The following is a 17650-nucleotide window of genomic DNA, read 5'->3' as shown; positions in this document are numbered from 1 at the left end:
GTGCACACTGTTACTGGAGAGAATGTAGGCCAGATTTCTCCTCAGAGAGATCCTCCCCAACCAAAGTTGGCCCTCGCCCTCACTCCCACAGGCCTGCCCCCTGCTATTCTCTATCCCTGCACCCCATTAGTTGCCCGTGTCACTCTCCATATTATCTTCTTTGATTAAAGTTGTGTTTCCCTCCCTGGATTGTAAGCTCACAAGGGCAGGGAATTTATAGGTTTCTCCCAGTGACCTATAGGGTGCCTAGTGTCCTACACGGTAGAGGCTCAAATATGTATTTGTTGAGTGAATGAATAAACGAATATCAAGAATGGTCAAGCACTAGCATGTACTACCAAAATATAGGATGTAAATGTGCAAGATATTTTTTTTAAAAGAATTGACAGTTATCTTCTTGGGAGAGAATGAGGTAGATTAGACCAGAACAGATCTAGTAAAGCCACCATGAGGGCAAAGTTTGGGGTGTCCCCTTATCTCATTTCTTGTCTTCTTCCTCTTTTCGGTATTATTCTTTTTTGTGTGTGAGACAGAGTCTCACTCTGTCGCCCACACTGGAGTGCAGTGGCGCAATCTCGGCTCACTGCAATCTCCGCCTTCCAAGTTCAAGTGATTCTCCTGCCTCAGCCTCCTGAGTAGCTGGGATTACAGGCACCTGCTACCACACCTGGTTAATTTTTGTATTTTTTTTTTAGTAGAGATGGGGTTTCACCATGTTGGTCAGGCTGACCTCGAACTCCTGACCTTGTGACCCACCCGCCTCAGCCTCTCAAAGTGCTGGGATTACAGGCGTGAGCCACCGTGCCCGGCCTCAGTATTATTCTTTAACTGCTTTCTGATTCCAGCCATCCACCCAAAACCACGGCGCTGTAAATACTGTTATCTGTGAACATTTGTCAAAAAGAAAGTTGATGTGTCACCAATACCTTACAGTGAATTTGTTTGATATTTTAAAATCAGTCTAGAGGGAGGACAAACTAAAAGAATGCATTTTTTGTTGATATGTCATATTTGTACATTTTTATGGGGTACATGTGGTATTTGTTACATGCACAGAATGTGTAATGATCAAGTCAGGATATTTAGAGTATCCAGCATTCTGTGTGTTGGGAACATTTCAAGTCCTCCCTTCTAGGTATTTTGAAATATGTAATACTTTGTTACTCTGATATCAAATATTACAATTAATTCCTTCTAACTGTCTGTATTTATTAACCAACCAACCTCTCTCTTTATTCCTCCCCCACCCCCTACACACCCTTCCCTGCCTCTAGTAACTATCATTTTGCCCTCTACCTCCATGAGGTCAACATTTTTAGCTCCTAGATATGAATGAGAACATGCAATATTTGTCTTCCTTGATTGGCTTATTTCACGTAATATAATATCCTCCAGTTTCATCTGTTGCACAAATGATAGGATTTCATTCTATGGCCAACTTAGATTTCATTATGTATTTGCAAACTATCCATCCAACAAGGGACAAATATCCAAAATATACAAGTAACTCAACAGCAAAAGAACGAATAATCCCATTAAAAAGTGGGCAAATAATGCATTTCTAATGTAATAATTTTATATCCTGCACACCTACCTTGGAGGGTGATGGGGGAAAGAAGGGCTTCCCCACCTCTTGTCACCAGAATGTGTAATACTGCCTATTATGCCCACACTGAAAGCAGGCCCTGTGAGCACACTATTGCTCGTCCCCCAGGAGATAACTGGGCTAAGTCAGTTTTCTGTTGTGTATGTGTGTGTAGCTGCATGTACATATACCCTTTGACACAGCAATTCAACTTCTGGGAATTTTGGTTGAGTAGAGGCCAGAGATTAAATATTTAATCTAATGTAGATTAAATATTCTACAAAGCACAGAACAGCCCCTCACAACAAAGAATAATAAGAATAATTCTATCCAAAACATCAATATTGCCTGGGCTGAGAAAATCTCCACCAGAGCATGTGATCCCAGGGAAACCAAAGAAGGTACACAATGCCTGTTATAGTCTAATTTTGGAATCACACATTGCTACTTCTGCTGCATTCTATTCATTAGAAACCAGCCACTAAGTACAGCCCACACTCAAGAGAAGCAGAATTAAGCTTCATCTTTTGAAGGAAAGAGTATCACAGAATTTGTGAACATATTTTACGACAAGACCAAGCTGTCCTCTAGCCACAAATTATTTACATTATTTTCATATGCAAAATATACTTACCCCACAGCCCCACCCTTACAACATCCTCCCATAACTCCTTTACAGCATCAGCTTGGAATCCAGAATGTTAGAATCTAAGCCAGGCGCAGGTACAGATGAGACTGCTTACATGTACTTCCTAAGTACAATTATTCTAATACCTTTCTTTTCAATCTGAAGACAGAAAGGTACATGCCTATCCCTCCCACCCCCACCCCCGTAACACCACCCAACATATAATGGTAGAACAGACACAATATAATCACCATATACAATCCTATTCCAAAAATAGGAGAAAATAGAGGCATATAGGAGTCACTGCTCTGTGGCAATTCTGAAAAGCAGCCAAGGAAATTGTAGAAGTTCCTCAATTAGAACTTTGTTCGACTAGGAATAATTCTCCATGGTCTTTGTTTCCACTTTCTTGGTTCTGTCCTCTGAGTCATCTGTTCTATCATGGAAACACATATGTGTAGCTGAGAAGTTCTCTCAGTCTGCTTTCTGCTAGTAGAATTATGGAGATCCAGAGGCCTCTTTTCATTTCATACTGTCTTTGTCCCTTTTAGTCCAAGCTGGCAGTTTTTATGCCAATACAATTCTTTGAAAACCTTTACAGATTTCCAGTGACTCTTACTGGGTCCACACCATTTTTCAAAAGCCAAATCTACAAATCAATTCAAGATAAGCCCTTCTCTACCAGGGCTTCTGGTGAAGAAAAACATCTTCAGCTTCTTGGAAGCTTTTTTTGTTTGATCAAGAGAAACTGTAGCACATTTAAGAAAAGTTTAGGGAGCCTTTTGTCTAGTTGAACAGTATGCTGAGGCACCAACTTTTATCTTTCTGAGGTCTTAACAAATGATTTAACAGTTACATCCTTACATCCTTGGATTCTTCTTTAGACCATGTTTTCCTGGCAATGTCCTGGATTTTATCTTTGCCCCAAACCATTCCTTAATTTAAACATTATCTGCTATCTAAGAGGCTAGACATTTTCAAATCCATAACATCCTGGTTCCTCTGTCCTGCTTTAGCTTACCTATTTCTTCCTGCATTTTGCTGTAAGCAGCAAATGGAAACCAGGCAATATTTTCAACATTCTGTATAAAAATCTCCTTCATTAGATCATCCAGCTCATTAGCTGCCTTTTCTACATTCCATGTGGCTAAACTTTATGCTATTTCATAACAAGGAGACTGTTTCTCCCACTTCCCAATAACATTTACCTCATTTTCCTATAAGCTGTCACCTCCTCAAAGGCTTCTACTAACAGTGTTTTTAAGGCCCTTGAAGCTTTTACTAACACTCTTCTCAAAATTTTCCAGCTTCCACCCCACTACCCAGTTCTTCTCCCTCCCACACTTTAGGTTCCTGTTATAGCAGCACTCCACTTCCAGGTAACAAAATATTAGTTACCTATTACTGCTTAACAAATAAATCTTAAACTTAATGGCTTAAAACAACAAATATTATAGTGGTTTCTATGATTCAAGAATTCAAGAGCAATTTAGTGGTTCTGGCTCAGGATCTCCCATAAGACTGCAGCCAGGATGTCAGCAGGGGTTGCAGTCTCATCTGAAGACTTACTAGGGACTGGAGGATCCACTTCCTAGATGGCTTGCCCCATGGCTGCTAGAAGAAGGCTTTAGTTCCTTGCTATGTGGGCCTCTCCACAGACATCTTTAGTGTCCTCACAACATGGCAGCTAGACACTCCCGGAGCAGATGATCCAAGTGAGAACAAGAAGGAAGCCACAATTTCACCTGATGTGACTGGGACTCAGAAATCAGGCATCATCACCTTTCCCACATTGTCTTCATTAGAAGCAAGTCACTAAGTACAGCCCGCTAACTACAGTCACTAACTACACTTGAGTGGAGGGAATTAGACACCACATTTTGAAAAAGTATCAAATAATTTGTTGACTTTATTTTTTTTTTAACGGAGTCTCGCTCTGTCACCCAGGCTGGAGTGCAGTGGCGAGATCTTAGCTCACTGCAAGCTCCGCCTCCCGGGTTCACGCCATTCTCCTGCCTCAGCCTCCTGAGTAGCTGGGACTACAGGCGCCCGCCACCACGCCCAGCTAATTTTTTGCATTTTTAGTAGAGACGGGGTTTCACCGTGTTAGCCAGGATGATCTCGATCTCCTGACCTTGTGATCCACCTGCCTCGGCCTCCCAAAGTGCTGAGATTACAGGCGTGAGCCACTGGGCCCAGTCAATTTGTTGACATACTTTAAAGCAAACACAAATCCCCAAATCAGGGGCTCTTTGGAATTTTCTAAAGAAATATCATGTCTTGAAACTGTTGAACTGGGAGAGAGAGAGATAACTGACTGTTTAGTTTGCCAAGTTAAGACATCATTTGAATTTACAGCTTTGTAGGATACCTTATGTGAAGACAGAACATTGTTTGGAAAAAGTGAGACCCTGAATCCTGAAATGGGAACATATGGGAAGATATGGTGGGCTCCAAGTACCCTAAACTCCCGACCCTATGAAAATATGCTACTCAGATCATCTGCTGCAGAGAGCATCATTGGCTGGTGGACCAAATTGCTGCCTCCCTGGATCCTGCACCCTCACACTGAGGCCATGCTTCTCATGGGCTACCCCTAGCCGATGACTGAGCATACCAGAAGCACCAAGGTAGTCCCATTCTGGCAATATGTGAAACTCCTCCTCTAGGCAACTTCAGCTTGAGGACTTCGCACTGGACTGGTGAAACCTTTATTTGAGTTGTACTGCAGTCCAAGATTCTTCTTATACCAATCCTCTTTCCTTTCCTTATTCCTTCCACAGATATCAGACAGGCATTATAGTCTAAAGCCTCTCTCTATGTTTTCCCATTCCTTCCCTCAGTAAAGCTTGTGAACATCTATTCCCATCTTGCCATCTGCTTCTTGGCACACCTGAATTAATGCAGCCTTCCTCATCAGAGAAAATCTCCCTTCATGATGAGGCTTTTTCCATCTTTCATGAAGACTCTGTAATACTATTCTTTGTGGGAGTAACCTTACTGGAGGTAGGGGAAACCAATTCTCTTCATTCTTTGCTCCTAACTTCCCTCATTGCCTTGAATTCTACAGTCAATAAGGTACTAGAGACAGGTTGTACCAACTCACAAAGGTCAACTGACAAATATTCAAGAATTTAGTGAGCTGACTGCTAAACACAACTGTTATTAAAACAAATTATATATACTTACAGTTAAATAAATGATGTGAAAAACAAAGATAATTACAAACTCATCACTTCCTAGTTGACAACTTTTTATTATTATCTATGCTCCTCAGATTATTTATATGTATTATAACTGGGTGTTGGAAATACGCTATAATGGTGTGCTGCTTGCACTTGGTCTTTGAATTTTGGAGGCCAGATTTAGACATGCTATTTCAGCTCGTTTTTTCAATAATCTGAGAGGTTGCCAATTTTTAGTGCAGCCTGAAGCAAGAGTATGCTTTCTCGCTGTTCCAGGAAGCTCTGTCTTCTGATCTAGTGGATCCGATGTTATTGAAATGCCTGTGGCAGATAGGGCTGCTGAATGCAGCTTTGGAACAGAGCTTTGGAACATCCAGCACAGGCTCTCAGAGTTTTGCAGCCAAGCCACGGATTCTGTGGCATGTAACTTTTCTCCTTTTGAGAAACAGATCTTGGCTTGTTGCTGGGCACTGGTAAATACAGCAGCCTAATCTCATGGCTAGTGCTCATCATAAGCTGGGGGCTACCTGATCCACCACGCCATAAAGTCAGCTAACATTTAGTGTGTGTGCACAGTGTGCCAAGCTCTGCTCTAAGTACTTTACTTGTAACATTTCCTTTAATCCTTGCCACATTTCTGGGAAATAGTACTGTTACTGTAATCATCCCTATTTTAGATGAGAAAATTGAAGCAGAGAGAGGATAAAAGCAATTTGACCATAGCCATGTATCTAATAAGTGGCAGGACTTGGTTAGAACACAGGCTCTCTGGCTTCAAAGTACACATATTAAATTACCAGATTGTATTGCTTCTTATGATCAAGTGAAAGTTTTCTGTATAAGATTGGGCTTGAGCAGAAATTGAAGACACAACAAATTGCATGGTGTTCCCACTCCTACCACATTACCATTTCTTCCTCAGCCTACACCTCTGACTTCATGGTATGTTCTCTAAGTCCAACTGACTAGACAGCAACCAGCACAATATGACAGCACCAGCCACAAGTGGACTATGGCAACATTATAGCCCAACTTGAGGGTGGCCCTGAAGATCAACAAAGGGGAATCTTCCAGAAGGCAGAATTTTAAGCATTTCATCTTGCTGACCACCTTGTCTGAAAGGAGAAATGGTATGAGGTGCAGATATCACCAGTTAATGGTCATTAGCTGACGGTATAGCTCAGCAGCCAAGACATGGAAGGATCAAGAATGCAAGTCTGGCGACGAGGATGTTTGGAGGAAGAGGTATCTATGGGATCTCTGAGAATGAATCCAGAGTATGAGGATATTTGGTTCTTTGTGAATGCCACCCAAAGGCCTCCACTGGAGAGGAAGTGCTCAATAGTCAAGAGAAGAGGTTGACCTGGCCCCTGCAACCCTCTCCTTTCTGCAGGCACTCCAGTGTTGTCCAATGAGCGAAGTAGGCATAGTAGCAGAAACACAGGCTACACAGGGGTTCAGCAACTTGGATTTCCCTTGTCAAACCTGATCTGGCCACTGCTTCTGTATGGTATTTATTTGTCTGGGAAATAAAACTAAAGTCCCTGATATGAATTAGGTTTGAATGGAACAAAGCCAGGAACAATGTGCTTGGGGAAAGAAGTGGATTCTTTCCAGACCACCACTTCCAGTAGCCTCTGGTGCTCAGCACCTGAAAGCCAGACCGGCTAGCAGAGGATCAGCTCTCTCCTTGGTGCTCCCTTGGACTTCCAAACATGTGGGCACTTTAATGAATTGAAACATTAGGAGAGTTTGGGAAATGCAGCCATTAGTCTTCCAGCCTCTACAGTAGGAAGGCAAGCTAGAAGGGGGACATAATGGTTGTTGAGAGAGTGGGTTCAAAGAATGTCCCAGACCTCTTCCATTATCATGAAAGGGGGAGTAATTTATCTTTACTGGAATAGTAACTTATTCTGGATTGGGATTTGCTGACCCTGCCTAACAAATTTCTGCCCACACCAACATTCATTATTTATTCTGTACTAGCAACCAATACATGCTGTTTTTCCCACATTCAGCATACATGGATGTAGCATCAGGAGGGGCACCTCCTTCAGAACCACTTGCAAAATTGTTACTTCTTAGCCCCATGAACTGGGTTCTGGTGATTTAAAAATTTGAGACAAGGTGTCTATCAGTAGAAAAAAAATAATAGTTCCATTGAATTAGAATCTGAGACTGCCACATGGTCATTGTATGGACTCCTCATGATCCCTGAAGAACAAGAAAAAGAGAGAGCTATATGAATCATCAATAACAAGTGAAAACTGACTGACAATAGAGTCATGGAAATCAAAGGACCCCTTGGAGTTCCACCTAGTGTTGTCATGTCTTCTAATAAAAATGTCCTGGCTGGTTAGGACCACCAAGGCTCAGGCCCTTTGTGAATAAAGGTTTAGGTCATTCTCTTAAGTAAATATTTCCTAACAGTTAAGGGACTGGCCAAAGGTGAAAAGAATGTGCAATGGGAAGTGGAGAAGGGAAATTATATATAGCAACTATGGCCTCTTGATCATTTGTAGAAATGAATACTGTTGCATCTATCTGCATTTTCTTTCTTGCCATGTCATGTATATGTCAGTTTTTTTTAAGTTTCTTCCTCTTCCCTTGTCTCTTTCTCCACTAAGGATGTGTTGTCAGTGGTCAAATTTACTAGGTAGTCAGTTCAGCATACAGATTACTGAGATGAGGTCATGACAGACCTAGAGGATGAAAGGCCACCCCCCAGGGATTTTGTATTTGAAGGCAGATGCAGTAATGGATAAAACTTTGAACTCATCACTTTTGAGAACATGATTGTGTCCTCTTCTGCAAGAAAGATGGTTGTACTAATTAGAAGAAAAGTGGTTTTATTCGTTTCTTATGCTTCTTTCTTTATGAAAAAAAAGTAGATACTGATATTGGGCATTCAAGAGGCTAGTCATCTGAACTCCATATTCTAAGAGGCACCTGAACTCCCTAACATATGGGGGCAGAGTCCCCTTACACTGTAGGAGCTGGAAATGCCATATATTACTTTTCTCTGCCTACCTCACTCATAGGCATGGATTTTGCTCCACCAGTCAAGTGCCTCATCAGAGACCCTGAGATGAGTAGGCAGAACCCACAGTAGACATGGATGCTGCTGCTGGTTAAGGTGCTGACACTAGTGTTGTATCTATGTTTTGGGGGAACCAGCCCCCAATATTTCAATGTAGGTTCTTTTCTATTTTCCATAAGTGTCAGCTGGTCTGAGAAATAAAGAGAAATAGTACAAAGAGAGAAATTTTACAGCTGGGCCTCCGGGGATGTCATCACATATTGGCAGGACCGTGATGGTGATCTTGAGCTGTAAAACCAGCAAGTTTTTATTAGGGATTTCAAAAGGAATAGGGAGTCGGTCACAGAGATCACATGGTTCAAAGGGTAATAAAAGATCACAAGGCAAAAGGGCAGAGCAGGATCACAAGGCAAGGGCAAAATTAGAATTACTGATGAGGGCCTATGTCCCGCTGTGCATGCATTGTCTTGATAAACATCTTAACAGGAAACAGGGTTTGAGAGCAGACAACTGGTCTGACTAGAATTTACCAGGCTGGAATTTCTCAATCCTAGTAAGCCTGAGGGCACTGCAGGAGACCAGGGCATATTTCGTCCCTTATCTCAACCGCATAAGACAGACACTCCCAGAGCGGTCATCTATAGGCCTACCCCTGGGAATGTATTCCTTCCCCAGGGTTATCAATTATTAAAATTCTTTGCTGGGAAAAGAATTCAGCGATATTTCTCCTACTCACACGTCCGTTTACAGGCTCCCTGCAGGGAGAAAAATATGGCTCTATTCTGCCCGACCCCGCCGACAGTCAGATCTCATGGTTATCTTTCCTTGTTCCCTGAAAATCGCTGTTATTCTGTTCTTTTTCAGGGTGCCCTGATTTCATATTGTTCAAACACACGTTTTACAAACAATTTGTACAGTTAATGCAGTCATCACAGGGTCCTGAGGTGACATACATCCTCAGCTTATGAAGATGATGGGATTAAGAGACTAAAGACAGGCATAGGAAGAATTAGCATTTTCTATGTTCTTTTTGCTAGTCTATGTTTTCTGATTTTCCCAATATAAGCATTAACTTTTTTTTAGAGACAGGATCTCACTCTGTTACCTAGGCTGAAAGGCACTGTCACGATTATAGTTCACTGCAGCCTTGAACTACTGGATTCAAGCCATCCTCCTGACTCGACCTCCCAGAGCACTGGGATTATAGATGTGAGTGGTCACATCTGGACAGTATTAACATTTTTAAATAAAATATAATTTTTTAAAAGTAATTAAAATACATGTCATCTTGAGTTTCCATTAAACCTTCTGACCTATGACCTTATATTATACATACACATTTATTATCAACACTAACATGCCTGTCTTAGTCCATTTGTGTTGCTGCAAAGGAATACCTGAGGCTGGGTAATCTTTAAGAGAAGAAATTTATTTGGTTCACAGCTCTACAGGGTGTACAAGAAGCATGGCGCCAGCATCTACTTCTGGTGAGGGCTTCAGGATTCTTCCACTTGTGGCAAAAAGCAAAGGGGAGCTGGCATGTGCCACTTTGTTCGCTCACATGGTGAGAGAACAAGCAAGAGAGAGGAGGAGGAGCCAAGCTCTTTACAATAACCGTTCTCACAGGAACTAAGAGTGAGAATTCACTCACTCCTGTGAGAATGGCACCAAGTCATTCATGAGGGATCCAACCCCATGACTGAAACACCTCAAACCACTCCCCACCTCCAACACTGGCGATCAAGCTGCAACATAAGATTTAGTGGGGCCAAACAGACAATATCCACCCATGGCAATGTCGACAAAAGGAAAAAATATCTCAGTAAATTTAATTCAAAATGAAAGAAAATAATATTGTAAAGGAAAAGGAAAGGAGGTACTCACTCAATACCAGGGGAAGAACCTGGGAAAAAAGCAATAGAGTAATTCTGTTTTTATTTATGGCTTTATTTATTTTTACAAATAGTTGATATACCTATATAATATTCACAGTGCTACAAAAATGTTAGAAGATTACATGTGAATATTGATCTCACAGGTGATAAAGTATACAAAATGTTGATTAACTGAAGCAGAAACCCACTGAGAAATGTTTATAACCATCAGGTACTACGTTTACAGATGTTGCCAAGTCAAAGTTGAACATCCACAGTGGGACACTCATCATAAATTCTGTTTAATCTTTAAAAGGAGACAGAGAAAAAGCCAAGTACATAGTAATAAAATCTGCCTAATCATTCTCCTATGATTCTTCTATGCTTGAGTTCATTTTATAGGAGTCTTATTACATGCACGTTTACATTCCTTCCCAATATACATATTCTCAAGGAACTAAAAAAAAATGAGAGAACCTTCATTAGACTGACAAACAAAACTTGTACAGTACAGTCCTCCCCACAATCACTACCATACCCAACTCAAAATTTCACACTCTAATATATATCCTTACACTACGCAAAATCACATGTTAATAATCTGACCATGAAAGATGTTGGTCTTTGGAAGGTAGTCACACAGTATCAGAAACACTCAGATGGAATTCACACTTGTTTGTGCCCAAGTCTGGCCCAGCCCAGCTCAATATAGCCTTGTGCTGCCCATCCCTGCTACTAAGGCTTGGGACCCATCTGTGCAGCAGAGGGAATGAGGCTGTGGGTGATGCATCAAGTAGATAATCCAGCAGCAAATACTGGAATGTGTAGGTAAGTGCATATGTTCACATAACATATGTGAATGTATATATACACAGGAGGTTAAGAAAAGAATGTTCACATATAGATTTAAGTAAGAAATAACTGTGTATACACACATATATATTTATATACTCTATGTGTGTGTATGCATATATATCTTATTCCCTGTAATAGAGTCCCTTCTCTCTTTCAGTTGAAATCTTATTGATAAAATAAGAATATAGGATGTAAGAATAAAGGGACAAAATATTGTAGGGTTTTGAGTGACAGGTGTTCTCAGAGGACTCTGTTGTGACCAGGGGCATAATTTCTCTAGTCAATGTGACTGAAAAGAGGAAGCCAGTGTGTCAGGCATGCTTCCTTTTGCCCAAAACTGAACTAAATATTCATCAACAGCATGAACTCAATCAACAGGAGACACAACAAAATGAAAAAAAGAAATGTGTTTGTCACTAAAAATGTTAAGATACAAAAATGAGTAATATCAATAGCAAATAAGGATTTATATATACACACACATATACCACAGAAGTACATCTTCACATGGACATGTAAACACATAATTACATAACATTACAGCTATATATGCATATTTTATATTTTATACATTATATATAAATATAGTTATGCAAGCCTCATATACAGATTAGGCAGTTATTTGTATAAGTATATTAAATATATCTAGCAGACCTAGTATTGATGTTCAAACTAAAGGAGTTTCTCCAAACCAGTTCTATAATGGAGTTTCTCAATCTCAAATCTCCATCTCATGCTCTAGACTTGCCTGATTTAACTTTGAAACTGGTTTGATTCTGAACTTGGTCCTACATTTATTTAATAGCAGTATCAGCTATTGTTAGTTCTATCACTCTTGGAAAAACAGAAATCAAATCTCCCATTTCCAGGAACTTCTGACTATCTCAGTTGCACCGTTCCCTAAAGACCCCAAGGTACGTGCACACAGAGGACAGTGGACAAATGCATGACATTATCAGCTATGACTTCAGCCCTAGACGCCTATCTTGTCTCCTGCTGCAGTAACAGAGCTGATCTGGGCACACTGCTCGAGGCGGCAGGCCCTCCCACTCCATGTTCCCTTCTGCCAACCTCCCACCCCACCCCTGTTACAAGTGATTGTCCAAAGGGGGACCACATTGTGTGGAGATGCTGGGGCCAGTTTTACAAGTTAGTAAGGGGAAACCAGGAGGCAGAAAAGAAGAAAGGAAAAAAAGACAGACGACACTGGCCAGGCTCCCCAGGAAGTGAACTTTTGCCTTAGCCCGTTTCCACTTGAGGCAGAGCTAATAGTGCAATGATAAAATTGCAAATCCCAACTCTATTTTGTCCTAACCCAAGCCACAGCTCTTTGTCCTTAGACAAGGATGTAAAGGAGACTTGAAAACATCCTAAAGAATTCAGGGTGTTGAGTAACAGTTGGAATTTGCAAGGTCCGTGCCCTGTACATAGACCTCCTATTGAGGCCAAACCCAAGGAAGATGAGTCAAAGATCAGCAGGGAAATAGTATCTCTGACAGTAGCAGAAACCAAATAGGCAGAATAAAAAGGGCAAAATGCCATATCCTATCTCTGAGTCCCCGTCTGGGGAAAAGCACGCCCTTTCTTCCAGGGGCCTATCTTGGTATGTGCCTGTGAAAGAACTATTTGGGTTTGTCAGGGTCATAACCTCTTCCCATCAACAACTGTGAGCCACGAAGCCCCTCAGCAGGGCCTTCTGAAATAACCCTTTACTCACACGTGGCATCCTGTAGCCCCTGCTTAGAATGAAATCCTTAAAGGCAACTGTTCCGTGAAGGTCTGCAAGTAACTCCTCCTAAAAGAGTACCCACAGAAGAAAGGGGTCAGCCATCAGAAGCTTGATTTCATATTTGTTCTCATTAAAAGCATTTAGCTCTTTATAAAGTATCTCATTTTAATCCATATCCTTCTTGTTTTTGAATATGTGTGTAATGTTCCTGAGTTGATGAATATGAAGGCTTTTAAAGATGTCCAGCTTTCTCTCCTTCCCCTACCCTTTTCCTTATCCCCATATTAAGCAACACATTTTAGCAATTAGACAATTATTGACCTGTGAGGTCTGGAATCTAACCTAGTTAAGATTAACAGTATGTCCACAAATCATAGATCTTAACTTCAAAGGACATGACAATCAAAAATGATTTGATCAGTCCCAACATCTGTGATATTTATGCATCTTTTTAGTTTTTCTTTACATTTATTTTAATTTAAAAATTGGATGCATAAGTTTACATAATTGCAATTCAGTACTTTAAGACCATTTCACCTTCCAAACCAAATCTATCAAGAATAGTCAAAACTCATGAGTCCCCAGAAAGACAGTCATGTTGTCATAGTACTTACCAGTACCCCATAGTGCCTGTGTCTTGTAAACTGGGGTGCCACAGTCTAGTGGTACCACCTATAGTTGATAAGGTAAATCATTCCTCAGGCATTAAAAAGGTGTGATTTATAAAAATTATTATAGAACAATTCCATTGTTATGAGTCCTTCCTGTGTCTAAACTGCCTGATAAACAATCTTTTACTATATGAGTTGTATCAATTATATTTCCAAAATTTAAATAATACTATTTTATTCTCTCACTGTAACCATTTTGGAAAACATCTTTATAGCATTTGTCATCAAAATGAAATATGTTTTGTAAAACTTTTGAAGTCTTTAAGACTTAGTCATTAATATGTTTTTAAAAAGAGAACTCTAGACACCTTAAAGCAAAAGTTTGTAGCTATTTTTCTTTTTAAATATTTGAGAAAGTGATATTACCTTTTATAATAAAAGTGTAACTGGAATAGCTTTATGTTATATATTAAATTCTCATAAACTTAGGCTCTCCAAAAACCATACTAAGAAATGCTGCCAAACATTATTTATATAATTTTGAGACTTATATAAACATGTAGTGCTCACAAATTTGTGTCATACCTCACACCTGAAAATAAGAATTTATATTCAGTACTGGAAAAGATTAAAATGACCATCCTTCCTGTCTTAGCTTTCCAATCTGAAGAAGACAATTGATGAGTGATTACTGATGAATAGTAAGTCTAATTCGTATTGTATTTTGCTTTCTCAAAGTGTTTTCACATCTGTTATCTGGGAGAAGTTTGGGGTCTGTTGAAAAAGAGAAGAGGTTTGCAAATATCCTCATTTAGAGTACTATGCAAGTGTTTCATCAATATTTCTGAATTTCCAGGACTATAATGAGTATCTTCTTTCCATTAGCTACTTTTACACAAGAAATGAGCAGGCACAGAGCTTATCTGTAGTAAAATTAGAACACATCCTTGTTGTGAGTGTTTGTGGCTTTGCAATAGCAAACAGTGCTTAACCTTTGTCCCTTTCCTCTCAGACAGATCCTGCAACTCGAATGAATTGCCTAAAAGAAATTTCCTGGCTGAAATTTTGAATGTTTTGACATTCACCTATAGCTGATAGGAAACAAGCTTCACATTTTGTTACCCAAAGAGAACTCATGACATCACATCTATTCTGGGCACTGAGGTGGTCCTACCAAGTCACACTGCCCTTTGAACAATTATCCTTGGAATAAATTGTTCCAACAATGTTGAAATACCATGAGTAGAGATGTCATGTCTACCACAAAGCTAGGAGATTCCACGTCTTGCTTATTACATATTCTCCATAACATGACTTGGCTTTCTCCTTGCTGAATTCAATATGCAAGGTGGAGGGCTTTCAGGAGCCTTTATATTACGCCACAGAGTCTAGTTCAGTACGAGGGTGGCAGACACACTGTGGTCATCTTAAGCTCAGATGATCGAATCTCAGTATAAATACATACCTGTTCCTGCAGCTCCTTTTTAAAATTCTCCTCTTGAGCTTTATGTGAGACCTCAGGGTCAACCAGAGGCTCGTCTGCTCTTTGCTTTTTCCACAACTTGGGGTTCAAATACCACGCTCCATACCTCATCTTCACCCACTTTGGCTTACAAGGATTCTATGGAGAGTAACATAATTCCCAGTGCCATTGATTTTTTGTTTGTTTGTCATTTCAAACATCTAAAGCTTAGCTTAGGAGAGCAAGATCATTACTTTGGAATTTAGGTTGGCCCTTGCCAAAGTATTTTGTGAAGTTTCAGCATGCTTTGATTTTACAAAGTAAACATTAAAGTTCATGATTTAAAAAATAATGCAGTGGTTAATAACACGGCCTTTGGATTTTGACAGACCAGGGTTCAAATCCAGCTTTCCTCCCACTCAGTAGGTGTGAGATGATCAAATTACATAAATTCTTCATCTGTAAAATGGAGATAACAATAGTATACACCCCCACAGGGCTGTTGTGAAGATTAAAGGAGAGAATGTATGTAAAGCAGCTAGAAATCATGTAAAAATCACATGTTTTCCCCTAGGGTAAAGACCTTGAATAATACTCAGTCAATCAAAATAGTAAGTTATTAGACAGTATGAACCCAGCACGGTGCTCAGCCTTGCACATGCTACAATATTGTTTTATCAAACTGCTAACACCAAGCTTTTGCCTTATTTATTTTTTTCTTTCTTTCTTTCTTTTTCTTTTTCTTTTCTTTTTTTTTTTTTTTTGAGACAGAGTCTCGCTCCGTCGCCCAGGCTGGAGTGCAGTGGCGTGATCTCGGCTCACTGCAAGCTCCGCCTCGCAGGTTTACGCCATTCTCCTGCCTCAGCCTCCCAAGTGGCTGCGACTACAGGCACCCACCACCACGCCTGGCTAATTTTTTGTATTTTTAGTAGATACGGGATTTCACCATGTTAGCTAGGATGGTCTCAATCTCCTGACCTCGTGATCTGCCCGCCTCGGCCTCCTAAAGTGCTGGGCTTACAGGTGTAAGCCACCACGCCCGGCCAAGCTCTTGCCTTTTTAACTGGAAGACAGAAAGAGGAAAACGAACGTATCTCATTCCCTTCTTTCCCCCATTCCTCAGCAGTGCATCAAGGACATTAGGAGAACCTCTTGTTGGTTCATAGACTGATACTGTGAATGCAATACCCACACTCTCTCATCACAAAAGGGGGTCTAACTCTTGGGTGTTAGAAACATGAAACCACAAAGATTCTGGCCCTGTCTCCTCTCATGCACATTTAAACTATGTGGCGGAATGTGTGGGGCATTCTAGAGTCAAGCCAGATACGCTCTAAGACAGAGAGAATGGGACAGAGTAGACAGGAGGGAAATCTCTTCCAGCGCTGGATTCAGCATTGTGATCTCTCCGCTCTGAGCATACAGACTGCCTTGCTATTTCCAGAGCACCCCTGTCATGCTTCTGCCTCAGTGCCTCTATACACACTGTTCCCTTTACTGTAATGTTTTTCCCCAAGACACACACATGGCTTCCTCTTTTACCTATTTCATGTCATCTTTTCAGTGGCATCTTCCCTGGCCATCCAATTTAAAAAATGGTAACCCCGGGCCGGGCGCGGTGGCTCACGCCTGTAATCCCAGCACTTTGGGAGACCAAGGTGGGCGGATCACCTGAGGTCGGGAGTTCGAGATCATCCTGGCTAACATGGCTAACGTGAAACCCTGTCTCTAGTAAATATACAAAATTAGCTGGGCGTGGTGGCGCATACCTGTAGTCCCAGCTACTCCGGAGGCTGAGGTAGGAGAATCGCTTGAACCCAGGAGGCGGAGGTTGCAGTGAGCTGGGATCAGGCCACTGCACTCCAGCCCGGGTGACAGAGTGAGCCTGTCTCCAAAAAAACAAACAAACAAACAAAAAAGGAATCCCCCCTCCCAACACTCTTTGCCTTCTTTCTCTGCTCCACTTTACTTAATGACCCTCATCACCATTTCTATGCTATATATTTTCTGACCGTTTGTCTGTCTCTCTTCTTGTCCTCTAAAATATAAGCTTTGGAAATTATTCCCAGCTACATCTCCCTGGCATCTAAACAATAGTTAGGACATAATGGGTGCTTAATAAGTATTTGCTGAATGAAAGTCATGTTTCTTAACTTTGGCACTACTGACATTTGGTACGGAGAACTCTTTGTATGTAGGGGAGTGGTGGGTGTGTGTGTGTGTGTGTGTGTGTGTGTGTGTGTGTGTGTCCCATGCATCATAGGATGTTTAGCAGCATTCCTGGCTTCTACCCACTAGATTCTAATAGCATCCCCCAAGTGGTGACAACCAAAAATGTCATCTCTAGATATTGCCAAATATTCCTGAGGTGGGGGAAAGGGGGCAAATTGCCCTCAGATATGAACCACTGAAATGAAAGAGGGAAGAAAACAGATTGGGGAAGAAAGGGGATAAAGAGGGGAATGGAATCTACATTACTGCCACACTGAAGAACTTGAATTCTGGAATATGTTATGTTGTTGGGTAACTGGTGATCTTTCCAGACTCAAGATGAACATAATTCCTTCTGTGATACCTTCGTAAACATGCCCTCACTCCGTGCTTGATGGAATTGATTACCTCTTCCTATGTCCTGAACACACCATGACATCATTTCGCTATAATCATTTACCTGTTGACCC

The 17650-nt window shown here is 40.9% G+C and overlaps 1 protein-coding gene across 1 annotated transcript in view; it reads right to left on the bottom strand.

Moving 5' to 3' along the window:
• Nucleotides 1–10368: 10368 nt before the first annotated feature.
• FAM47E (family with sequence similarity 47 member E) overlaps nt 10369–17650 on the bottom strand; it is a 49509-nt gene continuing 42227 nt past the window's right edge. The window contains exons 7-9 of the mRNA XM_073017845.1: nt 14973–15128; nt 12885–12962; nt 10369–10769 (exon numbers count right to left, since the gene is read on the bottom strand). Of these exons, the coding sequence (XP_072873946.1) occupies nt 10704–10769; nt 12885–12962; nt 14973–15128 (300 nt within the window). The 3' untranslated portion in view covers nt 10369–10703. The remainder of the gene's footprint in view (nt 10770–12884; nt 12963–14972; nt 15129–17650) is intronic.

The sequence above is a fragment of the Chlorocebus sabaeus genome, chromosome 7 (assembly GCF_047675955.1).
Source record: "Chlorocebus sabaeus isolate Y175 chromosome 7, mChlSab1.0.hap1, whole genome shotgun sequence".
NCBI lineage: Eukaryota > Metazoa > Chordata > Mammalia > Primates > Cercopithecidae > Chlorocebus > Chlorocebus sabaeus.
Note: the sequence above shows the minus strand (reverse complement) of the source record. Positions and strands in the feature narration are given on the sequence as shown.